The following is a 27,559-nucleotide window of genomic DNA, read 5'->3' as shown; positions in this document are numbered from 1 at the left end:
TAGAAGCTTGGTCTTACACTTGATATTAAAACCAGCATTGTATGTTCGTTTTTTTTTTTTATCAATTTCAAGTTAAAACAATTGTTTTGAGGGAGATTATAGAGGAGGCTCATGTTTTGCTGTGTGACACCATGATCAGAACGTATATAGCTTTTAAAAGATTTAAATTTTAGTTTTTGATTTGACAACCAACACTCCATTCTACAGAACTTCCACCAATAACTAAATGTCCGTGTTGTTGTTCATCTTTTATCCATGCAGCTACCAACTAATTCGAGTTCATGCAAGTAGCCTCGGGGAAAACTGCAAATGGTTAGAGATGTTTGAAGACATAGACCTTGTAATCTACTGTGTTTCCTTGACAGACTATGGTGAATATTATGAAGACATGAGTGGCATTCGCACAAACAAGATGGTGGCGACCAAGAACCACTTTGAGGCCATTGTCACTCACCCAACACATGCTGACAAAAATTTTCTTCTCATTCTCAATAAATTCGACCTCTTAGAGGAAAAGATGAAACAGGTTCCTCTGAGAAACTGTGAATGGTTTCAAGATTTCAATCCCGTTATCAGTCTTCATCCACACAGCACCACCAGCAACAACAATCCGTCATTGCCTCAACGGGCTTTCCATTACATAGCCACAAAGTTCAAAAGGCTGTTCAATTCTCTAAGCGGGAAAAAGCTGTTTGTTTCAAGGGTGACAGGACTAGAGCCTGATAGTGTTGATAATGCTCTTAGGTACAGCAAGGAGATTTTGAAGTGGCAGGGTGAGATTAATAAATTCGTTGGCGGTAGCGAATGGTCGTCGGAGAGCATGGAACCTAACTCATCTATGTAGAAATCCTCACATGTAAAACTAGAGTGAATAAAATCTGTCGAAAGTTAAAATGTACATATTGAAGCTCATGCAATGCCTTCTGTAAAAAATGACACATGGAGTTAAAATGTCCTCTTTGAGGAGGTGCATCAGACTGTTTAAATTATTGCTTTACGTTTAATTTACTGATAAATTATACTTCTAGATTTTACATCCCTTTTTACTTCATCATATAAAACCTGAAAACTCCTCCTTAAAGTGATACACTAAGCATGCTGATTATTGCCAAAGATATCAAATTTCCTCGTTCAAGAACTAAAGCTCTCCCGCAAGCATGGAGGCCGAATCCTCCGAGCAATTCAAGGCAGGAAACTTCTTAACTCGTAGGAGTTGAGCCAAGTCATTTAGCCAAGACACCTAGCCGCCGTGAGCTACCACTTGCTCGGTTGCAGCAATCTCATGGCTAGTCGGAGCCGAGATACTTGAGAACGGGCTCGACCCTTGTTCCTTAGCTTTGCTAGCTCACTAGTCCACATATCCAAAATACCAGACATGGTAGTTTCACATTTATATATTGGAAAATTTTTGTTTAGGTGTGCAGTTGTTGTTAGGTGAAATGGGTCAATTGGTTTAAAACTTTATCAAAGTGTGACGATTTTCAAATGTTGCTGCGTGAAGCGTGAATTTTTCCGCAAAAGCAAATATGCATTTAATTGTTTATGAGAACTTGTATCTATAAATAGATGCGTCCTTCAACCATTTTAAAACATCACAAAACAAAGCAATTCCAAAGCTTCTTAAATAAGATAAAGAAAAGTGTTTTGAGGTTCTCTTCTGAGAGTAAGAGAAAATATTTTCTCGGTTATACTCGGGGGGTCGGGATTATGAGATATTAAGTGTTTTGTATACACTTGTAATTTTCTCCTTATAATAAAGATTTACAGCAGCTCCGTGGACGTAGCCTATATTTGGTGACCACGTAAATCTTTGTGTTCTTATTGATTATTTTGTTCCGTATTTTTGGTACTATATTATCATCATGATCACCATCGTTTGGTCATAATTACCGAATAACTGGTATCAATGCCTTGTTGTAAAATTTCTTAGAAATCTGAGTATGCTCTGTGGTTGTAGCTTTGTCTGATCTTCCACACCAGAAAAGATTTTTTTATATTTTTTGCTAAGGCTAGAGAAGCGATGACTGGAAATGATGGATCGGGACCGGGAATCAACAAGTTCGACGGAACATATTTTTCGTTCTGGCTGTTACAGATTAGAGATTATCTGTATAGCAAGAACATGCATCAACCTCTATCAGGAAAGAAACCGGAAAAGATGGAGGATGATGATTGAGCTCCTTGACCGACATGTATTAGGTGTGATATGATGGACCCTGACAAAGAAAGTGGCGGAGGCACAAACCACATAAGAGATGATGTCTATTTTATCGGACATGTACGAGAAGCCATAAGCAAACAACAAAGTACATCTCATGAAAAAGTTATTCAACTTGGAAATGGGAAAATGTGCTTCGGTTGCTAAACACATCAATGATTTCAACACGATTGTTTCTCAGCTAACATAGGTTGAAATTAATTTTGATGCTGAGATTCGTGCATTTATTCTTTTGGCGTCTTTACCAAATGTTTGGGAACCAATGCAGGAAACAGTTAGCAATTCTGTTGGAAAAACAAAGCTATAATTTAATGATGTCAGAGATCAATTCTTACTGAAGAAGTTTAACATGATATATTTGAGTGAAGGAACATCATTGAGATCAGCTCTAAATCTCGAGAACAGAGGAAGGGCATGAGTGGCGAAAAAAGTTCCAGCCGATGGCGCAATAGGTCCAAGTCAAGAAATGGAAAAGACAAAAGCAACTTTAAAAAGAATTTGAAGTGCTGGAATTGTGGTGAAACTAATCACTTGAAAAAGAACTGCAAATCAACAAAGAATAATGCAAATGTTGTTACAGAGGAGGTACATGATGCTCTATTACTATCTATGGAAAGCCCGATTGATTCTTGGGTTATGGATTCAGGAGTTTCGTTTCATACCACTTGTAATCGTTATGTATTTGATAATTACATCACTGACGATAACAGAAAATTTTTCCTGGCTGATGGAAAACTTTTGGAAATAGTTGGTATGGTTGATGTCCGGATGAAGATGTCAAATGGAGCTATCTGAAAAATTAACAAAGTTAGATATGTACCGAAATTGGCACAAAATCTAATCTCAGTGGGACAGCTCGATGACAAAAGTCATAATGTGTCCTTTGGTGATGGTTACTGGAAAATGAACAAAGGAGCCATGATTGTTGCACGAAGAAAGAAAACTGGAACACTTTATATGAATTTCAGTTGCAGAGATACATTCAGCCATGGATTCTAGAGCTAATTGAAGTCTATGGCCTTGTAGGGTTGGGCATATTGGTGAGAAGGAAATGAAGATACTTGTATCAAACGGAAAGCTATCCGAATTAAAGACCGTTGAACACAAGCTATGTGAAAATTGTATTGGAAAGTAGAAAAAGTGAGCCTTTCAAAAGGCAGTAGAGAACCAAAAGCAGCAAAATTGAATCTGGTTCATACTGATTTATGGAGACCATCTCCTGCGACATCGCTTGGAGGCTCAAGATACTATGTCACATTTATCGATGGTTCAAGCCGGAAAGTTTGGGTTTATTTTTTTAAAAATAAATATGACGTTTATGAGACCTTTAAAAGGTGGAAAACCATGGTTGAGAATGAGACCAACTTGAAGGTGAAGTTCTTACGGTCTGATAATGGTGGTGAATGTGAAGATGATGAATTCAAGAAATATTGTGCACAGAACATGATCAAGATGGAGAAAACCATTCTTGGTACATCTCAGCAGAATGGTGTAGCTGAAAGGATGAACATGACCCTGAATGAACATGCTAGGAGCATGAGACTGCATTATGGATTGCCGAAATCATCATGGGCTGATGTTGTTAACACTGTAGCATATCTGATTAACAGAGGATCTTCGATACCGCTTGATTGCAGAATATCCGAAGAGGTATGGAGCGGCAAAGAAGTAAACCATTCTTTCTTGAAAGTGTTTGGATGTTTGTCCTATGTTCATATTGACTCTACTAGCAGAGTAAAGCTTGATTTGAAATCAAAGAAGTGCTTCTTTATTGGTATTGATGATAATGAATTTGGTTATCATTTTTGGGATGACAATCATTGGAGCTGGAGATGAATGCCTTTAAGTGAAGAAGATTGATGAAGTGACATTGACAGATATTCCTGTGAATGAATCAAAATGCAGTGACAAAGAAGATGAAGGAGCAACTGCAAGATGATGACCCACAAACTCCGGTGAATGAACTCAGAAGATCTTTGAAAAAAATTAGACCGCACTTCACTCTATTTTGTTGACAGATAAAGGTGAACCAAATACCTATGAAGAGGCAATGCAAAATGATGAGTCAACCAAGTGAGAGTTAGCCATGGAAGATGAGATGGATTCACTGTCATCCAATCAGCGTGAGAGTTGACAGAACTTCCGCAAGGCAAAAAAACATTACATAAAAAGTGGGTATACTAGTTAAAAGAAGAACATGATGGTAGCAAGCGATACAAGTCAAGACTTGTTGTAAAAGGTTTTCAACAAAAGGAAGTCATCGATTACAATGAGATTTTCTCTCCAGTGGTTAAGTTAACCACTATCAGGACTGTACTCGGATTAGTGGTAAAAGAAGATTTACATTTGGATTAGTTAGATGTGAATACGACATTTCTTCATGGTGACCTAGACAAAGAAATGTATATGAAGCAAACACAGGGCTTTGAAGTATGGAGAAAAGAGAAATGATGTGTAAACGTAAGAAGAGCTCGTATGGTTTCAAACAAGCTCCAAGACAGTGGTACAAGAAGTTTGATGGATTCATGAGTAATAATGGTTTCTTGAGGTGTCAAGCTGATCACTGTTGTTATGTGAAGAAGTCTGATGGTTCTTATATCATTATACTATTATATGTAGATGATATGTTGATAGCAGGAGCTTGTCTGGAGGAGATCGATAAACTCAAGAAAAATTTATCAAAATAATTTCTATGAAGGATTTGGGTGCTGCAAAACAAATCCTTGGTGATTAACAGATTTAACATGGATGAAACTAAACCCGTGAGTACTCTTTTGGCTAGTCATTTTAAAATTATCAAAGCACAATCACCATCGTCGAAGCAGGAGCAGGAGCAGGAGAAAGCTTATATGAACAAAGTTTCTTATGTTTCTGCTGTCGGAAGTCTCATGTATGCAATAGTGTGCACTAGATCAGACATAGCACATGCTGTGGGAGTTGTGAGCAGATTTATGAGCAATCCAGTAAAACAACACTAGGAAGCAGTTAAATTGATTCTAAGGTACTTGAAAGATACTGTTAGTTTATCTTTATGCTTCAGAAGGTCAAATTTGGGATTACAGGGTTTTGTCGATGCCGACATGGGAGGTGACCTCGATGGCAGAAAAAATACCACTGGGTATGTGTTCTCATTAGGTGGTAGGACAGTAAGCTGAGTATCTAAATTGCAAAAGATAGTTGCGCTTTCGATTACTGAAGCTGAGTACGTTGCAGTTACAGAAGCTAGCAAAGAGATGATATGATTAAGATAATTTCTGGAAGAATTGGGTCAGAAGCTTGAAGATATCACATTACACTATGACTGTTAGAGTGCTATTCACTTAGCAAAAAATCCTGTTTATCATGCTAGGGCTGTAAGGCCCAGGTTTATCACATCTGAACATGTGCAATATTTATAATTTTTTTTGTCTCATTTAAAGTACCGATAAACCATATAACTAACACAAAGGCCTAAAGTTTGTAGAGAATCATAATTTATTTATTAAAAAGAAACAATAAGTCAATCTCTCAATCAGATCAATGGGTAAATAAATTAGTCTTCCAAAGGACTAGCTAAAATATTTGAAGGGAAATAATCCACGAATCTTAAAAAAACTCAAATGAAAGAATTTAACTCTCCAAACTCTATGGAACATTTTCCATGTCATCAAATGTAAGGCCCAAGTTTCTCACATCTGAACATGTGCAATATTTATAAATTTTTTGTTTCATTTAAAGTACCAATAACCCATATAACTAACACAAATGCCTAAAGTTTGTAGAGAGTTATAATTTATTTATTAAAAGGAAACAATTAGTCAATCTCTCAATCAGATCAATGAGTAAATAAATTAGTCTTCCAAAGGACTAGCTAAAATCCACGAATCCTAAAAGAACTCAAATGAAAGAATTCAACTCTCCAAACTCTACGTAACATCTTCCATGTCATCATCATCTTCAATGATCTATTCTATATATTCTACATATTCGTCTTCCTCATCCATATTATTATCTGAAACTTAAATTATTCGGTACACTCCTGCATCCAGCCACTAAATCAATCACAAGGATAACGACAAAAGCTTTCACAATAATAAACAATAAATACACATGTAGATAGGATGATAAAATGCAAGAATAACATGATAAAATAATCTAGATCAGAACTTCTATCATGCAACACTTTGACCATTGGGAAACAAGAGATGGCTCACATGCTCCCCCTCACACGCAGCACTTTGACCTGTAGGAACCAAGAGGTGACTCACATGATAGACGAAACAGAACAACATCCACAATGGGACCTCGTCATGCAACGCTTTGACCATAGGAAAACAAGAAGTGGCCCACATGCTTCCCCACATGCAACACTTTGGCTCGCAGGAACTAAGAGATGACTCACATGACATACATATCCTACAGAATATTCCCAGAACATAATCAAATACATAATTAAACATATAAAGAAACAATAAAGCACCGATAACAACAATATGTATCCAAATCCATTATCATGAAGTTTTTGTGAAATAATGTCGGAATAGGAGAGTATACACCTGAGGTCTTCAGCTTAATTCTGATATCTTACTGAGAAATCTTGGGAATTTTCAAGAATTATAAACCAAAGTCATTTTCATTAGTTAATTTTCCTAGCCCGCCATATCTTAAAACTCTGTTTATGATGCATTTCTATTGTACCCAAGCACCAAACACTTCCTTTCAACAATATATAGCTACTGTTAAATAAATACTATAATATAAGAATAATATATAAATATATATATATATATATATATATATATATATATATATATATATATATTGTCGACAAGAGTAATAATGCAGCAGACAAGTTTGAAAGAATAATTGGTTGAGGAAACATGCTTCATATTAATTGAAACGCGTTCCACAATATGCGTAAGGATCTCCTATAAATAGATCTCCCCCTTCATTCTGAGATCATCACTTTTTCGAGTTTTCTCACATCCTAGCATTTGAGTGCGTAGTTCTATAATATTTGTGAGGTGTTTGTTCTCATGTATTAAGAGAGTGTGTGTTCTCTTTGAAAATACAGTGAGTAGTTGTAGTTGTACACCATAAAATATAATAGTGAAATTCTTTTCATATTGCCCGTGGTTTTTTACCATAATAATTTTTAGGGGTTTTCCACATAAATCTCGATGTCCAGTTTATTCTTTATTTTCATATTTATTATCTCAAAGTACCGCACGTGGGGACCAAAAAGTGGTATCAGAGCCTTGGTTTAAAATTTCTTAAAATTCTGAGTATGCTCTGTGGTTGCAGCCTAGACTGATCTTCCACACCAGAAAAGATTTTTTGATATTTTGAAGGATCGTTTGCTCAACATCTTTGGGATGCTTCAAACAAAATATTCTCCAATGAGCTGCAATAGCTCGTGTTCTAAGAATATTAACACCGATGAATTAAATCGAGTTTGGTTTTATAACTAAGCGGAAGAAACTCGAAGTAATCCTTCGTGAAGAGTACTGATATATTTAGAAAATATTTTAACTTATGTAAACTGAGTAACTGAAATAAGACATTAGTTTTTGCAATCTTCAGTTCAGTTACGGTGACAACTGAATTGACGAATACTCCAACTGATCAAAACAGTTTGAAAACAATAGTTAATCAGTTAACTACACAAGATATGTTTATGGATGTTCGGAGACTTCAAATGCTCCTACGCCACCTCTTCTATCTCCACGGATAGGATCCACTAGAAGACTTTGATTTATAAAACTATTTGTACAAACCCACTCAGCTAGGACTTACACTACTGCCTAAACTGAACTCCTAGCTACGACTGAAGGCAGCACCTTCCAGCCAACACTTCTTTAACGTCTATGTGTCAAAGACTACATACACAAGTTTATCGTCTTTGTGTAAGACTGTATTTAAGTGGAAGAGAGTGTTTGTATGTGAGAAATGAACAAGGATGTTCTCACACACTGAGGCAAATATGCTTATAATCTAAGTTGATATATTTGTGAAGAGTTCCCTCGACTGGGCTGAATGCTTATTTCTTTAAGCTGATATGACTTTGAAGCGTGCCATTTCTTTTCTCTCTTGTGTTGTATATATTGTTTGAGTCTTCACTGATCTTCTCTTTATATAAGCGGGAAAACTGATCATACAGTGAGACTCATTTATTGTATCCGTTGTATCTTGAATTCGTTTCTTGGACTTTGTGTCTCGACTTTTTGACTGCCTTTCAGAAACTTTTTGTCTTTAATGCACTTATGCAACGTCCATTATTGTCCTTTGACTGGATAATGACTTTGTATCTTCACGTACAGCTGGATTGCACTTGAGAGAGTTTGTCTTCATCCATAACTCAAGGATTCTAACTGATGCTTCAAACTGGTCAGTTGAACTGATCTTTCAGTTGGGCTTGTGTAATCAGTTGACTCGTCAGTTGAACTGATCTCACACTAGTTCAGTTGGACTGATCTGTTGGGTTTTTTCATCATTTGAACACTCCTTTGGCTGACCAGGCTTCTGAGGTTTTCCTACTGAATTACCTATCAACTGGACAATCAGCTGGACTGCTCAATTGACGTAATTAGTTAGACTGATTCATTTTGGGCGATCAGTTGAGTCTTTTGTGTTGCGATGTAAACGTCTCGTAAGTGATCCTAGATGATGCACACTAAGGTAGATTATTATTAACATAATTAACAGGTTTTGTTATCACCAAAATCAAGATTGAGAACTTGAAAAGTTCCAACAGATTTTATATTAAGACGAAATTTTTTTGTTCAGTCTACTAAAGTGTTATATACATAATGACGAGCAGATACGAGAGAGCAAAGTTCAACGAAAACAATTTTATGATGTGGAAAATAATATACAAGCAGTTTTAAGAAAAGAGAATTGCTTGACGGCTATTGGAGATAGACCGGTGGAAATTACGGATGATAGAAAGTGGAATGAGATGAATGATAATACTATCGTCAACTTACAATTTGCTATAGCAGACGAAGTATTGTCAAGTATCTATGAGATAATAACAACAAAAGTTATCTGAGATACTCTGACAAAGATGTACGAGGTCAAGTCACTACACATCATGATTATCCTAAAGAGAAGGCTTTATATTCTTCGGATGGCGGAATCCTCATCGATGACCGACCATATCAACACATTAAATACTCTATTTGCCCAACTCACTTCCATGAGGCATAAAATAGAGGAAAATGAACGTGCAGAGCTTTTATTTCAAAGTCTACCAGATTCATATGATCAACTTATCATCAACATTACCAACAATATTCTTATGGATTTCTAAAATTCGACGATGTCTTAAATGCGGTTCTCGGAGAAGAAAATCGGCGCAAAAATAAGGAAGAGCACCAGTTGTATCTCTAGGAGGAGCGAGATACTTTGTCTCGTTCATTGATGATTTTTCTAGGAGATGTTGGGTGTATCCAATAAAGAAAAAATCAGATGTTTTCCAAGTCTTAAAATATTTCAAAACATGGGTGGAACTTATTCTGAAAAAAAAATCAAGTGTCTGAGGACTGACAATGGAGGAAAATATACGGTGACAAATTTGATGCATATTGTCAACATGAAGGCATCAAAAGACAATTCACGACGGCTTACACACCTGAATAGAATGGAGTGGTAGAGCGGATGAACAGAAACTTGTTGGACAAAATAAGAGCTATGTTGAGGACTGCAGGTCTGGACAAATCATTTTGGGCGGAAGCGGTCAAAACTGCTTGTTATATTATCAATCGTTCTCCTTCAGTGACGATTGATATAAAAACTCTGATGGAGATGTGGGCTGGGAAGCCGACGGATTATTCTTATTTGCATACATTTGGAAGTTTTGTGTATGTTCTGTACAATGAACAAGAAAGATCGAATTTGGATTCAAAATCTAGAAAATGTATCTTCTTGGGTTATACTGATGGAGTAAAGGGGTTTCGTTTGCGGTATCTTACTGTTCACAAGCTTGTTATCAGCAGAGATGTTATCTTCTAGGAAGATAGATTAAAAGAAGACAAAGAGATGCTGAATTCAGAAATTACTATATTTCAAGTGGAAAATAAGACAAACAAATGTCAAATTTCTTGTGAAGCAGTACCAGAGCACGAAGAACAAGAACATGTTGAGTCTCAAGTTTTCAATGTAAGGAAGTCAACTCGAGATAGACCACCAGGTTGGCTTTCAGATTATTTCACTGAAAGCAATATTGCATATTGTCTGTTATCCGAGGATGGTGAGCCATCGAGTTTCCACGAGGATACTCAAAGTTCGGATGTATCTTTGTAGATGATAGCAATGCAAGAAGAGTTGGAGGCATTAAACAAGAATAAAACTTGGGATCTTGTTACAATACCATGAGGAAGAAAAGCCATTTGTAATAGATGTGTCTATAAGATCAAACGTGATGACAATAACCAAGTGGAGCGGTATCGTGAGTGGTAAAAAGGTATGCTCAGAAATAAGGTTTTGATTTCAATGAAATATTTCTCCCGTGGTTCGGCTTATAACAGTCAGAGTAGTATTGACATTATGTGCAGTGTTTGAGCTACATCTAGAATAGCTAGATGTGAAAACAGCGTTTCTTCATGGAAATCTTGAAGAAGAAATCTATATGCTCCAGCCAGAAGGCTTTGGGGAAAAAGGAAAAGAGAACTTGGTCTGCAGGTTGAACAAATCTCTGTATGGTCTCAAACAGACGTCTAGGTGTTGCTACAAGAGATTTGATTCATATATCATGAGCCTTGGATACAATAGATTGAGTGCAGACCCTTGTACATATTTCAAGAGGTCTGGTTATGATTATATTATTCTGCTGTTTTATGTGGACGACATGTTGGTAGCAAGCCCCAATATAGATCAGGTCTAAGGATTGAAGATACAGTTGGCTAGGGAATTTGATATGAAGGACTTGGGACCAACAACAAGATTCTAGGGATGCAAGTTCACCGATATAGAAGTAACAGAAAGACTTGACTTTCCCAGAGTAATTATTTGAAGAAAATCTTGCAACGCTTCAATATGCAAGATAGCAAGTCAATATCAACCCCTGTTCCTGTTAACTTCAAGTTATCCTCCAAGATGTGTACTAGCAGAGAGGATGTAGATGTCTCGAGTACCATATGCATCAGCAGTGAGAAGTTTGATGTTAACCATGATCTGTACAAGACCGGACATTGCTCAAACAGTGGGAGCAGTTAGTCGGTATATGCTGAATCCTGGACGAGAGAATTGGAGCACTGTCAAGAGGATCCTTAGATACATTAAAGGTACCTCAAATGCTGCATTATTTTATGGAAGATCATATTTTATACTCGGGGGTTATGTCGACTCAGATTATGCAGGTGATCCTGATAAGAGGAAATCTACTACTGGTTATGTGTTTACACTTGCGAGGGGAGCTGTAAGCTGTGTTTCAAAACTACAGACAGTTGTGGCGTTATCTACAATGGAGACAGAATACATGACAGCTACTCAAACTTGCAAGGAGGCAATATGAATTAAAATGTTATTGGAAGAGATCAGACACAAACAAGATAATGTTCTTTTGTTTTGTGACAGTTAGAATGTCTTGCACATGCAAGGAATCTAGCCTTTCATTCCAGGACGAAACACATTGGAGTTCAATTTCACTTTGTTCGAGAAGTAGTAGAAGAAGGAAGGGTGGATATGCAGAAGATCCATATAAAAGATAACATAGCTGATTTTTTGATCAAGCCAGTGAACACTGATAAGTTTGGGTTGTGTAGATCCTCAAGTGGCCTAGCAGAAACGTAAGCAGCAGATAATATCGAGATTAAAAGATATGTGGAGATGTGTTTGATTCTCAATCTAATCTTTAAGTGGGAGAAATGTCAACAAGAGTAATAAATGCAGCATACAAGTTTGAAATAATAATTGGTTGAAGAATAATTGGTTGAGGAAACACGTTTCATATTAATTGAAACGCGTTCCACAATACGTGTAAGGAGCTCCTATAAATAAAGCTCCCCCTTCATTCTGAAATCATCATTTCTTCGAGTTTTCTCTCATGCTATAGCATTTGAGTGCTTAGTTCTATAATATTTGTGAGGTGTTCATTCTCCTGTACTAAGAGAGTGTGCGTTCTCTTTGAAAACACAGTGAGTGGTTGTACACCATAAAATATTATAGTGAAATTCTTTTCATCTTCTCCGTGATTTTTTATCCTGATAATTTTTAGGGGTTTTCCACGTAAATCTCGGTTTCCAATTTATTCTTTATTTTTTACCACATGTGAGATCAACATATATGACATAATATTAAATGTCAAAGTTCAATGAAATGTATAAATTAATTTTTCCAGAAGAATATTTTTAATGGCTTATTAAATAACTTTACACAGAATTCGTTCCACGGATTCCTTGAGTAAGTCAAACAAGGATTTTCATTTCAAATCACATTTACTCATCAAATTAAGTCATCCTTCTTACTACATCTAATCCTTAGAATTATTATATTTAAACCTATCCATGTAGACAAGTCACAAATTTACTACTAAACCGACATCAAAAGGTTTGAAGTTGTTTAAAATAATAAATTAACTATGTCCTATACCAAATCCAAATCACACTGGTCTAATTTGCCAATCATATCCTCAAATTATGATATTTTATTGAATAAAAAAAAATAACAAACTAACAACACAAGAATACAAATACAACTAACCTTAATTGAGAAATGAGAAACGCATGATTATGTGACTGGGTAGTAGGGATGGACGGCTTTGAGAATGAAGAATTTCTTATGTTTTCTTCTCTTTGTTTTGAAACATCTTTGATGCCGTTTTGGGTGAAGGTTTAATGTGAAGAATAAGGTTTATTATTCAATTTATATATATTTTTGGGTGATATTCAAGCCCAAGCCCAAAAACTAAAGATTCAATTAATTACTATTGATCCTTCTAGAAGAGTTCATTTTTAATTATAAAATAATATATATAAATTTTTTTATGCAAGATATGTGTTTTAAATGTTGGACTAAGAGGCCTATTGGGCTTGTATTTTGTGAATGAGAAATTGGACAAGCAATGCCCAATAGTTGGTAAGTGGGAAATGTCCCACATAGGAAAATAAACATAGCATTGGTGAACTTATATTGAGTTGCACTTTATGGAGGTGTAACAATGATTGGTCAAGAGGCTCTCTCTCGCGCGCACAGGCGCAGGGGGTGCAAATCATTGGCCCGATTTGCAGTGGAAAAAGGCTTGACTTGTGTGCAGGCGTACGTGCGCGTCGAATGTCGGACCGATCAAGGCAAAATTTCCCACCGAGGTTCACCTGGCTTTTGCTATTTTTATTTTCGAAAATTAAATTATGGAACAGTTTCAGTTGGCCTTTGGAGTTCCAACTGAAATGGCCTTTGGTGTTTCGACTGGAACAATTTCAGTTGGCCTTTGGAGTTCCAACTGAAATGGTCTTTGGTGTTTCAGCTGGCCAGACCTTTGGCCTTTCGCATGGCCAGCCGTAACTGTCCTTATCAGTGCCTATAAATAGAGGCAGCCTCAAGTATTTTAGCAAGACCCAACACGCTCTCCTACATTCTAATACTTATTTCGAAGCTTTGCTTGTTCTGCTGAGTCTCGGCTGCTGCTCTTCCGCCGGCTGCCGCTCCTTTTCTCGTTGCTCTGTCTCGTGATAACGTTCAGGTACATTTCAGTTCGCCTTCGTGGTATCTCGTGCTAATGTACTGCTGGTTTTCCGTTGTATCCTGGGAAACAGACGTCCATGTTCATCCTCGCAGCACACACCGGAGGGGACGAATCTGTTTTAAGGACACTGTATTTCATACAGGCCTCGGTTTGCGTTATTTTTAGCATTGTGCTAATTTTTGTTCGCAATAATATTTCGCTGTTCCCGTGTACCTTTCTGTTTGTGCATACACATTTTGGTTAAAAATAAATTATTACTAAACTAAACTTATATTGTTTACCCTGAATATATCACTAAATTTTATTTTACGAATACTTAGATGCTAATTGGGGTGTTACAAGGACAAAGCATATACATGTTCGATATCATTTCATCATATTAGCTTTGGAAGCTAGAGTTTTGATGTTTGAGAAGATTTATGGAAGTAAAAATTCAGCTGATATGCTCACGAAGATAATAATCATTGACAAAATGAAGTTGTGTTCAACTTCAATCGGACTGTAAGTATACGAAAGCAGATATGATCTGCTGCATCGGTGGTGCGAAGAAATGATTGAAATCAAGTCTCTAATGAGAAAAATGCCAATTGGCTTGAAAACTTTATTAAAGTATGACAATTTTCAAATGTTGTCCGTGAAGCGTGAACTTTTCCACAAAAACAGATATGTATTTAATTGTTTATGAGAATTTGTATCTATAAATAGATACGTCCTTCAACAATTTTAAATCATCACAAGACGAAGAAATTCCAAAGCTTCTTAAAAAGAGGAAAAAAATGTCGCGACGTTCTTTTTTCAAAGTTAGAGAAAATATTTTCTCCGATTATACTCAAGGGTCAAGATTGTGAGATATTAAGTGTTTTCTATACACTTGTAATTTTATCTGTGATAAGCTGCAGTTTTTTCAGGCTGACTGGTTTTTTCTGCTCATCTTCCTCCCGTGCGATTCCAAGCGATTTCGTACGAAAGTGTGGAAATTCTAGGGACATGGAATGGATCACATGGTGGAGCTATCGGCGAGAATCCGATAAAAAAAATCGATTCGGTTAAGTTCTATCTTGAAAATCTGTGAGAATCATGAAATACCTTGAGTTACTTTGCCCGAGATGCTTTATCTCTTGATTTTAATGGAATCCGACACCAGGAGTTAGTTCATGCATTGCAATTTTGAATCTGCAATCGAGGAACTGGATATGTGAAGAAATCGCAAAATTGAATCGAATCTGAGGATTGAAAGGACATTTTGTATCCTAGATCGATAGCTGGGTATGCCCTTGGTATCTCCTAATATCAAGATTATTTATAAACTGACCATGATTAATCGGATTCGAACAGTTAATGACGCATGAACATTGAAGCTATATATGAAGTTATTTTGTTATTCAACTGCTGAAATATTTTTGAATTACCAACATATTCCTAGTAATTGTTTTTCCAGGGATGTAAGCTTCAATCTTTCTGAGGTTTAATTTCAGTACTATGGACAGTATTGTCAAATCTGAGGGACTGCAGTATCTATAAAAGGTAGTATTCTCAGAAATCTTATAACTTCCGACCGATCGATGTGTTCATATATATATTTAGTCGATTTCTTGTGTTGATGGATATTGTTTTTATTCTTCTCATCAATGGTTCCAAACATGGTTTGCTGAAACGGTATCGGAACGGTCGTTCCATAACAGGAATGAGGCCCACCTTGACGAAATTCTGGGGTGTGAAAGTTGATGCTTTGGGGCATCATTACATAGATAAAAAACGGCGTGTTATTGGTGGAACGAAACGAAACGGATCGACGACACAGAACAGAACGAAACGGTAAAAAGAAAAAAAAAAAGAATACAGGAGGGGTCATTAAAAAATGTATGATCCACTTAAAATTTAATTAAATAAAATGGATTCTGATTTTTTTAAACAGAGGAAAGGGAGTTGTATGGGATAAAAAATAAATTCTCTGCGGTCTTAAAAAATTGGGTCGAGTCCTCGACCTAGGTGGGTCGAGGTCGATCCACTATTCTTAATTTTTTATGTATTTATTTTTCACTCTTCTTATTATGTGTAAATGATTTCATAAATGATACATATAATTTGTATAGATTTCATAATTTATATAACTCGATCCACTCTTCTTGATTCGCATAGATTTCATATATGATACATATAATATGAACTTTTAACAAATTGATAGAAGAACATAAAAATACTCGATCTATTTTATCAATTATTTATTTAATAAAGTTAATTTTGAAAGTATATTTAAAATATATTAAAAATAGTTTTAAAATGTAAATTTAGAATATATTGAAACTTGTTGTAAATTGCAATAATTACATATTAATTTAATAATAAGCGATATTTTGAAAAATGATATTGGTCAAACTATTTTTTTTCGAAAAATAATCCCTTGTTTCAATTACACTAGGAACGATTAGTTTTTTTTTTAATCAATATCATTTTGATAACTATGTATATATTAATATTTCATATTCCATTTATTACATTAAGTTGAAGCTTACCTTCTATAGCATATCTTCGTTAAACATATAATGAAATGACATTTTCCTATATATATAGATATAATTTACTACGTAAGTTAAAACACACCATAACTTTCTTTCCTGTTCAATATCATTGTATTTTTTTAAAAAAAGATATAATAAAATGATTTGTTCATGATAAATTGAAGTGTTTATAAAGCAAAAAAAAAAAAAAAAAGAAGTAATAATATTACTCCCTTTTTATTTAATGGTTTTATATATAAACAATTTTAAAATTGGCGATTTATATTTTTTATTCCAAAGATTGAGTTAAATTTTGAAGTTTTCTTTGTATATTTTTATGTTTGATTGATTTTATATAGTAATTAAATTTTTTTATAATATCTATCCATATTCGAAATCAAAAAATTCAAAATATAATTTATTTTTCAAAATCTTGAATTTCATGGGTCGAGTTCGACCCAGTAAAAGAATTCCAAAGTACTTTTGATTCTTTTTAAAGAATAAAAGATCGTTTTTCTCAATTGAATCTCGACGAAGAGTATACTGTTGCTTTAGTTCCTACACGTCAATCTTATTGGTATTAGTCTCGATGATATAATATTTGCAGGTGTTTTCTATATTAATATTGTCAAATAGTTATATGTCAATATATCATTTTTCAATTAATTTATATTTAAGTTATTATTGTCATTTTATTCTCATTTATATCGTATACATAATTTAATATGGTTAACAATAATTTGACTAGGAATTGGAAGCACATCAATTAATCTAAAATGGTGAATCTCGAGTCTACTTCCCGCTCAATCCATCAAAGAAAGAAGAGCTACACTTAGCTTTAGCTATTTATATTGGAAAAATTTGATCAGAATGTTTAAAAATAAAATAATTAAATTGATTGTAAAATATTGATTTTAGTTGATGTATTTAGTTGATGTTAAATAATATGTAACTCTAAAGTAAATTTTGAAGAAATTTGATTCCAATTAGGGTTAACATATGTAACTCCAATTGAATTTTTTTCAAAATTTTAATTGATTATTACTCAAAACTTTCTTAATAGTATATTCAATTTTGATAGGGTTGTGAAAATTGCGATATATAACAAAGATATGTTTTGTGATTCAATAATACGTGAATAAAATTTAAAAAATATATACACTTTTTTTGTTTTAATCAAATAATCTATTTAAATGATATTTATTTTGATTTACATATTTTTAAATTTTTTTCCTAAATTTTTCAATTTATATTATTTTTTAAAAAATATCCGCGCCCTTACCGTTTCGCGAAATGTCATGAGAACTAGAACGATGACCTCCGCGACGGTCTCCGCGACCGCGATTGCGAATCATTGTTCCAAGTCATTGTGTCCATTATGTGTCAGCAAAAAATAGTCAAATAAAGTGGCCAATTGGAGACAACATTTAATGTGAAATTTGTTGCAGCCTTCTTTGAATCTGATTTGAAGATGTTTCGCAGCTGAATTTCAGAAATTGCAGATGTTCATACTTGGCCAATAAGCTTTTTCTTGTGATTTCTTATTTCTCCTATCAGTTCTATAATATTTGTGAGTTGTTTGTTCTCCTGTATTAAGAGAATGTGTGTTCTTTTTGAAAACACAGTGAGTGAGTTGTACACTACAAAATACTATATTGGAATTCTTTTCATCTTGCCCGTTGTTTTTGCCCTAATAATTTTTAGGGGTTTTCTACGTAAATCTCGGTGTCCAGTTTATTCTTTATTTTCGGGTCTTATTATCTCAAATTCCGCACGTGGGACCAACAAGTGGTATCAGAGCCTTGTTTTAAAATTTTTTAAAATTCTGAGTATACTCTGTGGTTGCAGCCTAGACTGATCTTCCACATCAGAAAAGATTTTTTGAGATTTTTTTTATTAAGGCGGGATTATTTTGTTCAGTCTACTAAATTTTTATAGACATAATGGCGGGCAGGTGCGAGATAACAAAGTTCAATAGAAGCAATTTTATGATGTGGAAAATAAAGATACAAGCAGTTTTTAGAAATGAAAATTGTTTGACGGCTATTGGAGATAGACCGATGGAAATTACGGATGATGGAAAATGGACAGAGATGAATGACAATGCTGTTGGCAATTTACACTTGGCAATAGCAGACGAAGTACTGTCAAGTATCTATGATATTAAAACAACCAAATTTATCTGGGATACTCTGACAAAGATGTACGAGGTCAAGTCGCTAACAACATGATTTTTCTAAAGAGAAGGCTTTATACTCTTCGGATGGCGGAATCTTCATCGATGACCGACCATATCAACACACTAAATACTTTATTTGCCCAACTCACTTCCATGGGGCATAAAATAGGGGAAAATGAACGTGCAGAGCTTCTACTTCAAAGTCTACCAGATTCATATGATCAACATTACCAACAATATTTTTATGGGCTTTCTAAGATTCGACGATCTCTTAACTGCGGTTCTTGGAGAAGAAAGTAGGCACAAGAATAAGGAAGATAGGTTGGTAACATCGAAGCAGGCAGAGGCTTTGCCGATGATAATAGGAAGATTTATGGACCGTGACTCCAGTAGGAGCCAAAGACGAGGTAGATCAAAGTCGAGAAGTAAGAAGAAAAATATTTACTGTTTTAAATGTGGCGGTAAAGGGCACTTCAAGAAAGAGTGTACGAGTATCGAGAAAAATTCTCAAGGAAATGTGGCGAGTATTTCAGGCAGTAGTGAAATATTATTCAGCGAAGCGGCAACTGTTGCAGAAGGCAGACACAAATTTTGTGATACATGGATTATGGATTCAGGAGCGACGTGGTACATGACGTCTCGAAGATAATGGTTTGATCATTATGAACCAGTATGAGGAGGATCTGTATTAATGAGAAATGATCATGCCTTGGAAATCGCTGGGGTAGGTAATATCAAAATTAAAATATTTGATGGCACCATTCGCACCATACAGGATGTACGACATGTGAAAGGACTGACGAAGAATCTCGTCCTTGGGGCAATTGGATGACATCAAGTGCAAAACCTGTATCGAGAATGAGATCATGAAAATTGTGAAGGGTGTGTTTGTAGTTATGAAGGCGGAAAAAATTGCTACAAATCTGTATGTACTTTTGGGAGAAACACACAAAGAGGCGGAACTAGATGTTGCATCAATTGGTTCAGGAGAAGAATTAACAGTGTTATGACATAGAAGCTCGGGCATATGTCAGAACGAGGGTTGAAAATTCTCTCAGAACGGATGCTGCTGTCGGGACTTACAAAAGTGTCACTACCCTTTTATGAGCACTGTGTTACCAGTAAACAACACAGATTAAAGTTTGACACTTCTACTACCAGAAGCAAAAGTATATTGGAGCTGATTCATTCGGATGTTTGGCAAGCACCGGTTGTATCCCTAGGAGAAGCAAGATATTTGTCTCGTTCATTGATAATTTCTCTAGGAGATGTTGGGTGTATCCAATCAAGAAGAAATCAGATGTTTTCCAGATCTTCAAAGATTTCAAAGCGCGTGTTGAACTTGATTCAGGAAAGAAAATCAAGTGTTTGAGGACTGAAAATGGAAGAGAATATACCAGTGACGAATTTGATGCATATTGTCAACATGAGGGCATCAAGAGATAGTTCACGACGACTTACAAACCTCAATAGAATGGAGTGACGGAGCGGATGAACAGGACCTTGTTGGACAGAACAAGAGCTATGTTGAGGACTGGGGGTCTAGACAAGTTATTTTGGGCAGAAGCAGTCAAAACCGCTTGTTATATTATCAATCGTTCACCTTCAGTGGCGATTGATCTAAAGACTCCGATAGAGATGTGGATCGGGTAGCCGACAGATTATTCTCATTTGCATACATTTGGAAGTCCTGTGTACGTTCTGTACAATGAGCAAGAAAGATCGAAGTTGGATTCGAAATCCAGAAAATGTATCTTCTTGGGTTATGCTGATGGAGTAAAGGGGTTTCGCTTGTGGGATCTTACTGTTCACAAGCTTGTCATCAGCAGTAATGTTATCTTCAAGGAAGATAAAGTAAAGAGAGACAAAGGCACATTGAATTCAGAAACTACTATATTTCAGGTGGAAAATAAGACGGACGAAGATCAAGTTTTTTGTGAAGCAGTACCAGAGCACGAAGAACAAGAACATGTTGAGTCTGAGGTTTTCAATGTGAGGCAGTCAACTCGAGACAGAAGACCACCAAGTTGGCTTTCAGATTATGTCACTGAAAGAAACATTGCATATTGTCTATTATCAGAGGATGCTGAGCCATCGAGTTTCCACGAGGCTACTCAAAGCTCGGAAGTATCCTTGTGGATGATAGCAATGCAAGAAGAGTTGGAGGCATTATACAAGAATAAAACTCGGAATCTTGTTACACTACCACGAGGGAGGAAAGCCATTGGAAACAGATGAGTCTATAAGATCAAGCGTGATGACAATAACTAAGTGGAGCGATATCATGCTGGATTGGTGGTAAAATGGTATGCTAAAAAAGAAGGCATTGACTTCAATGATTTATTTTCTCCTGTGGTTCGGCTTACAACAGTCAGAGTAGTAGAAGAAAGAAGCGTGGATATGCAGAAGATCCATACAAATGTTAACATAGCTGATTTTCTGACCAAGCCAGTGAACACTGATAAGTTTGAGTGGTGCAGATCCTTAAGTGGCCTAGCAGAAACGTAAGCAGCAGAGAATGACGAGATTGAAAGGATGTATGGATATGTGTTTGATTCTCAATCAAATCTCCAAGTGGGAGAAATTTCGGCAAAGAATAGTCAAATAAAGTGGCCAATTGGAGGCAGCATTTAATGCGAAATTTGTTGCAGCCTTCTTTGAATCTGATTTGAACATGTTTCGCAGCTGAATTTCAGAAATTGCGGATGTTCATACTGCATGCATCTATAAATAGATGCATCATTCGACATTTCAATGTATCCCATTCACAAGCTTCTTCTTGTGATTTCTTATTTCTCCTATTAGTTCTATAATATTTGTGAGGTGTTTGTTCTCCGGTATTAAGAGAGTGTGTGCTCTTTTTGGAAACACAGTGAATGAGTTGTACACCGCAAAATATTATAGTGGAATTCTTTTCATCTTGCCCGTGGTTTTGCCTTAATAATTTTTAGGGGTTTTCCACGTAAATTTCGGTGTCCAATTTATTCTTTATTTTTGGGTTTTATTATCTCAAATTCCGTACGTGAGACCAACATTATGTGCTGCTGCTGATTATATATTATTTGCTATAATCTTATTTTGACTCATTTGTAGTTTGTGTTCTGCCACATTAATGATTCAATTTCCATGGCTATCTTCTTTTTTAACTTGGTGGTCCATTGTCATTACCGTTTCTCTTAATTTTTATCTTCTCTCTTCATTTTGCCCCCATTAATGGTGCAAGTGTCCGTGTCTCTTTTATTTTACGAAGGGACATTTACATGTATAATGATCTCATTTTCTATATATGCGAGGAATATGCATTAATAGAGTTGTTATTGATTGCACGGAAAGATAATTTTTAATCTTTATAGTTTGTGGAAACACATACACCATGCACCAAATAACTGATGAGACATCAGCTACTGTAGATTTCTTTTTAGTTTCATGTTCATTTATTTATGTCCGCTGTAAGAATGCAGTGGAGATTATCCTAAACCTTTGAGAAACATAAATGGGAACTTTTCTTGGACACCTTGTGCCAGGTCTGGCCCTCGTCTCCCTTGGTTTGTGGCATACGATCAACGCCATTCTCGTCTACTATCTTAAAGGCTCTACCAAGTTTAGGATACAGTTTTGGTACCCATTGAAGAGTCCTTGGCATAAACTAGAACGCATTGAGCTGATTATTGTCATGTCATTTTCTATCCTTGCAATTCTGATCCAGATTTTTGACCTCCAAAGCCTGCACTTCTCCTTCAAGCTTGACAATATTGAGCATTCTACCATGTTCCTCCATCTACTGATATTCGAAGGTTTCACTCTTTTGAGCGAAATGAATAATTTATCTGAAATGATGTTGGGCGTCTCAGGAATCCTTGTTGCATCTGTTTTTGGAACGGAGCTTTTCTTACTTCATTTCCACTCGGCCGATCATATTGGACTCGAAGGCCATTACCACTGGCTGATGCAACTCATAGTTTGCATATCTTTCTTTGCATCTCTATCTGCTATTACTTTCCCAACCAGCTTTCCCACTGCATTGATTCTTTCAGTATCAGTAGTGTTCCAAGGATTTTGGTTCATAAACATGGGATTAATATTATGGGTTCCTAAGTTTATCCCTCAAGGATGCTCCATGGAGTCATTGGATCCTATCAATGGCATCATCCATGGAGCAGTCGTTTGTGAAACCAACTTGGCTGATTTGAGGGCCAGGGCATTGGCGAACTTGCAATTTTGTTGGATATTTGCCGCAATCTTGATCTTTAAGGCATCTATCTGCATTTATTTTGGTAGGCGGTGTAAACCCGCGGGTAGGCAGGGACTCGAATATGGACAACTTTCGACTGGAGCTGTACATGACCATCTTGCTTCTTTTGGATTCATGCAAATCCAATTGTAAACGTCACTTATTCGAGAGTAAGTCAGCAGTCCAATTGCAGACATGATAACCATGTTGAATCATACCCATATTTCTTGTCTTACTTTTGCCTTTTCTTCTAAATTTTTTGGCTTTTTGATGCAGGAAAGAGGCATTTTCTGGTTTGGTTGAAGTGAGATTCGAAGTGGAGGCCAATTTTCTAAGTGTCCTCGTAAGAAAACGTTGTAATAAAGTAAATAGACAATTCCGAAAAGGAGTTGCAATCGCTAACTCGTGCAGAAATCACACAAGGCTCGTGCTTGAAATTTACTGTTTGTAGTTTTATATTACATCTTGGGGGCATTCAAGCTAGTGGTACAATCAAATCAAATTAAATGTAATTTATATGTTAATGTTTGGGATCAAGTTTGAACTTTATTAAAAATCAATTGGAAACTCAAAAATAAACTGCATCATATGATTATGTAAAATAGTAATAAATAAGAATGCTACCAAATCACAGTAGAATTCTAACTCGCAAGGTATTATTTAAATAAACACTAACAAATATTTCTCTCCCACTTGAATATTGATCTCGTTTCTCTCATTCTTGCAAGTTACTCAATACCCATAATTATTAAAACTGTGAAAAGAGAAAGAGATGATTTTTTTAATGTCCCGAGCTATTTTTTAATGCATGCACATCCCCCTTTTCCCAAGGAACCCTGCAGAATCTGCTATATAAATAGAAAGCCCTCCAACTCTTTCATTTGACTTAACCAAAGATTTGATCAAGTTGTGTACTTGATCAAATAGTGGGAAAAAAAAATCCATTTATCGAATACATTTGAGTTTCTATTAGCCAATTGCCAAGTTTCTTCCACCGAATGGCCCGGTGGTTCTCAGCTGGGCCGCTGCTCGTGGCGGAGGCTGGTGGCTTTCTGCCTCTTGTGCTACATACTCATCGGTATGTATTCCTTCATAGGCAGTGTACTCGAAGAAGCTGAGAAATTGAACCGAGCACACTTCCGGAACATCGGCTCTATCCAGCTCCAAGAGCTTGAACAGGTGGAGGAAATGATTCTTCCTCAACCATTTGAACTCGAATTCCGTGAAGTAACGAGTCTAAGTGATGAGTTCCTCAATGCATCATCTGCTTTTAGGCCTATGTTCTTTCCCGGAGCTACCATGGATCCAAGAAAGAAAGCAGAAAACAGTAGGTTATACTATCACCCAGGGAGGGTATGGTTGGATACTGATGGATATCCAATTCATGCTCATGGGGGTGGTATGTTGCTCGATGAGAAATCGGGAACTTATTTCTGGTATGGTGAGTATAAAGATGGTTTGACTTACCGTGACCAAGAAACGGGGAGAGCCCGTGTTGAATTCACTGGTGTTGGCTGTTATTCTTCTTTAAATTTGTGGGAGTGGAAGTATGAGGGAATTGTACTTCCTGCAGAAGAAAGTAGGACTCATGATCTGCATAAAATGAATGTGGTGGAAAGGCCCAGAGTTATTTACAACGGTGAGACTCAGAAGTATGTAATGTGGATGCATATAGATGATTTCACCTATGAAAAAGCCTCGATTGGAGTGGCCATAAGCGATTTCCCAACCGGTCCTTTCAGGTATCTTGCAAGCAAGAAGCCTAATGGATTCGATAGTCAGGATCTAACAGTTTTTAAAGATGATAATGGGATGGCATATCTGATCTATTCTTCTGTCAAGAACAAGGAGATTCACATTAGCCCTTTGAATCAAGATTACCTGGATATTACCAATGAGACAGCCAGGGCACTTGTCGGATTTTACAGGGAAGCTCCTGCTGTATTTAAGCATCAAGGTATCTATTACATGATTACATCAGGAAGCGGTGGTGGAGCACCTAATGAGGCACTGGTGCATGAGGCTTCATGGATTTTGGGGCCGTGGGAAAGTATAGGGAACCCTTTCGTTGGTGCAAACAAAGTTTTCCGAGTTGGAGCATTCTTTTCTCGGAGTACATTCGTGCACCCCATGTGATATCTCTGAAATCGGTGATGCTAGCTGGGAGGTCAGATCCCTGCTTGGAGAGCTCGGACCAAACGTTTGAACGCTGTCTGGGAGGTCGGATCTTCACCTTGGGAGCTCGGATCAGACACCTCGAAATCCAGAAACACAAACAAGAGTGTTAGAAGGGGGCCGGAAGGTTGTTCCGGCGTAGCCCCTCCGACGCTCAAGTCAGAAAACTGAGAGAGAAAACTGTGTGTGCAAAGAGAATGTGAAAAAGTATGAATGAATCTTAGAGTTAACGAAACCTGGTATTTATAGGGGAACGATAGAGTCCTAGTTTTGGTAGGATTGGATCCTCAGAATCTTCGGAAGATTTGATAAGATATCGTGATAGATTTGCTTAGATCTCCGATGGGCTTTGCCTTTCTGGGCTTTGATCTGGGTGGGCTACGCGCTTATTGTTTGAATAAGAACTCTTGTGGATATGAGTCCGCCTGATGCTGGGACCTCCTGGGAGCTCGGCTCGGGAGCTCGGCCGGAGAGTCTCCAATTGTCCTTCTATCACCTTCTGGGAGGTCGGCTTGGTTGGAGGTCGGCTCGGTATAGGAGGTCGGCTAGGGAGCTCGGGTAATGCATCTCCAATCGTCCCGATATCTCTATGTAGGAGGTCAGCTCGGCTTCATGCGGGGAGGTCGGCAAGGGAGGTCGGCACGGGACCTCAGCCGCCCTCTCTGATCGACGGTCCTGCTGTTTTGGGAGGTCGGCTGGGATGACCTCCCGGATGACCTCCCGCTGATGACTTCAAGTGCTCCTTTGAGTGCTGGGCCTCCCTCGAGATGGGCTATCGGGAGCGGGCCGAGCCCATCCTCCATCCGGGGGTATCACGAGTCCCCCCCTCGAGTCGAGCTGACGTTGAAAACCAGAAGCTCGTAGTGGAGCGAGCTCCCGGTTGCCCATGATTATTTCGAAGTCAAGGTTATTGAATCGTGCTGAGCTTAAGATGGCTGAGCGGCCGGGTGAGCTGACGTTACAAACCCGAGGCTCGCCGTTGCCTGATCTTGGTGGTCTTCGGCTGGACTGAGCTTAGAAGCTGTTTTGGCTATGCTGGCCTTTCGTGACATCATGTCGGTATGTCCTGATGTGATAGGCAAACCCTCTAGTCGAGCTGAGTCTTGGGCTTCTTCGACTGCCCTGGGCTATCAGATGAATTCCCTTAATTACACCGTCATGCCATAAAAGGCTGTTCGCTGTGCTGATCTGAAAAGGGCGGAGCTGAGACCAGCGGTCCCGAACTACACTGAATTACCCATTTATGACATCTGCTGAGCTTGTGAAAAGCTGAGGCGCTCCACTTTCAATTTTGTAGGTTCCCGACCTGAATATGAACCGCCACTGCCACCTGTCAAGCCAAAGACTAGTTGCACGATCTTCGAGAACATCCTAGCCGCCCACGTCACCCGAAATCAACGGTCCGATCTCCTCAAGGTCCCTCTATAAATACCCTCTCAAACCCCACTCAGTCTCTTACGCTTTGATTCCTTCACCTCGGCTCCGACCCTCCACGCGTTTTCTCATTTTCCAACTCTCTGCCTTATTCCCCGACCTTCCGTAGGTACTGCTTTCATGGTTTCCCCCCGCCCCTCTTCCTTGTCGACCTCCGAGGGGATATTCCGTGAGGTGGATCAGTACGACCCCCTTATGGAAGTCGTTTCGGGGTCAGGTGAGTGTCCTGAGACTGAGGGGGTGAGCTCCCGCCTCGTTCCTGATGATGATGGAGCAGCCCTGAATCAGCTCAGTCTCAGTTACCCCGAGGAGCCAATCAGGACGTCCGACCCCTGGTTCGAGCTCCACCCTTCGTGGCTGGATACCTCGGATGAGCTCCGCATCCGAGCTATCTCGTGCGCCCCTGCCGATTACGATTTCATATTTCCTCACTCTGAGGAGCGAGCCAACAATCCCCCTCCTGGCTACTATACCTTCTATCAGGACCAACTAGAGGCTGGCCTCCGATTTCCACTTCCTTCTTTCTTTCAGGAGCTCAGCCAGTTTTACCAAATTCACCTCGGCCAATTCACTCCCAATGCTTTCCGTACCTTGTGCAATTATGTAGTTCTTTTCAAAGCCTTAGGCTATGAAGTCGACCCTATTTCCTTCTCCCATTTCTACCTCCCTAAAAGGTCAGAGGAGGGTCCCTTCTACTTCTCAGCTCGGCCTAACTGTCAGTTTTTTGAGGGGGCCCCGAGCTCTAACAAACACTGGAAAAACCATTTTTTCTTTGTTCATCCCTCCGATCAGTGGGACATCTGTTCTTAGTGGAGGGTTTCTCTTCCTGAGCTCCCGTGCCCCCTCTCGGGCTTTCGCAAGAGCAGCACCTTTCTGGGACCATTCGGGGCGATCAGGGGTCGGCGTTTCCATACACCCACTCTCTTAGCCGAGGACCTCTTGAGTTATTATGGGCTCAGCTCGGCCAAGGTCACATCCCAAGGCAACGAGGGTATGGAATTTTAGCCGGACCCCTGCTGATCCCCTCACACACACACATTTTTTTTTTTTTTTTTTTTTTAACCTGAGCCACTGCTTTTGTCTCAGCTGCCAGAGTCATGAATGCCCTTATCAAAAAGGCTGAAGCCCGGAGGCAACAGAAGGCCAGCTCGGCCGGTGCAGA

At 37.8% G+C, this 27,559-nt stretch overlaps 3 protein-coding genes across 3 annotated transcripts in view; all 3 read left to right on the top strand.

The window, feature by feature from the left end:
- LOC140811101 (extra-large guanine nucleotide-binding protein 2-like) overlaps positions 1-844 on the top strand; it is a 14,287-nt gene extending 13,443 nt beyond the window's left edge. The window contains exon 2 of the mRNA XM_073168978.1: positions 262-844. Coding sequence (XP_073025079.1) covers positions 262-844 — 583 coding nt within the window. The remainder of the gene's footprint in view (positions 1-261) is intronic.
- Positions 845-21,666: 20,822 nt separating this feature from the next.
- Positions 21,667-23,394, top strand: LOC140811937 (uncharacterized). The gene is made up of 2 exons (XM_073170065.1): positions 21,667-22,958; positions 23,065-23,394. Exon 1 carries the CDS (start codon positions 22,051-22,053, stop codon positions 22,939-22,941), a length of 891 nt encoding a protein of 296 aa, XP_073026166.1. The 5' UTR covers positions 21,667-22,050; the 3' UTR covers positions 22,942-22,958; positions 23,065-23,394.
- Positions 23,395-23,868: 474 nt separating this feature from the next.
- LOC140811100 (uncharacterized) lies at positions 23,869-24,924 on the top strand. Its single transcript, XM_073168976.1, has one exon. The coding sequence runs from the start codon at positions 23,869-23,871 to the stop codon at positions 24,922-24,924; it is 1,056 nt and encodes a 351-aa protein (XP_073025077.1).
- The last annotated feature ends 2,635 nt before the right edge of the window (positions 24,925-27,559 follow it).

This window comes from Primulina eburnea, chromosome 14 (genome assembly GCF_022965805.1).
Source record: "Primulina eburnea isolate SZY01 chromosome 14, ASM2296580v1, whole genome shotgun sequence".
NCBI classification, from domain to species: domain Eukaryota; kingdom Viridiplantae; phylum Streptophyta; class Magnoliopsida; order Lamiales; family Gesneriaceae; genus Primulina; species Primulina eburnea.
This window is presented reverse-complemented; position numbering and strand designations above follow the sequence as displayed.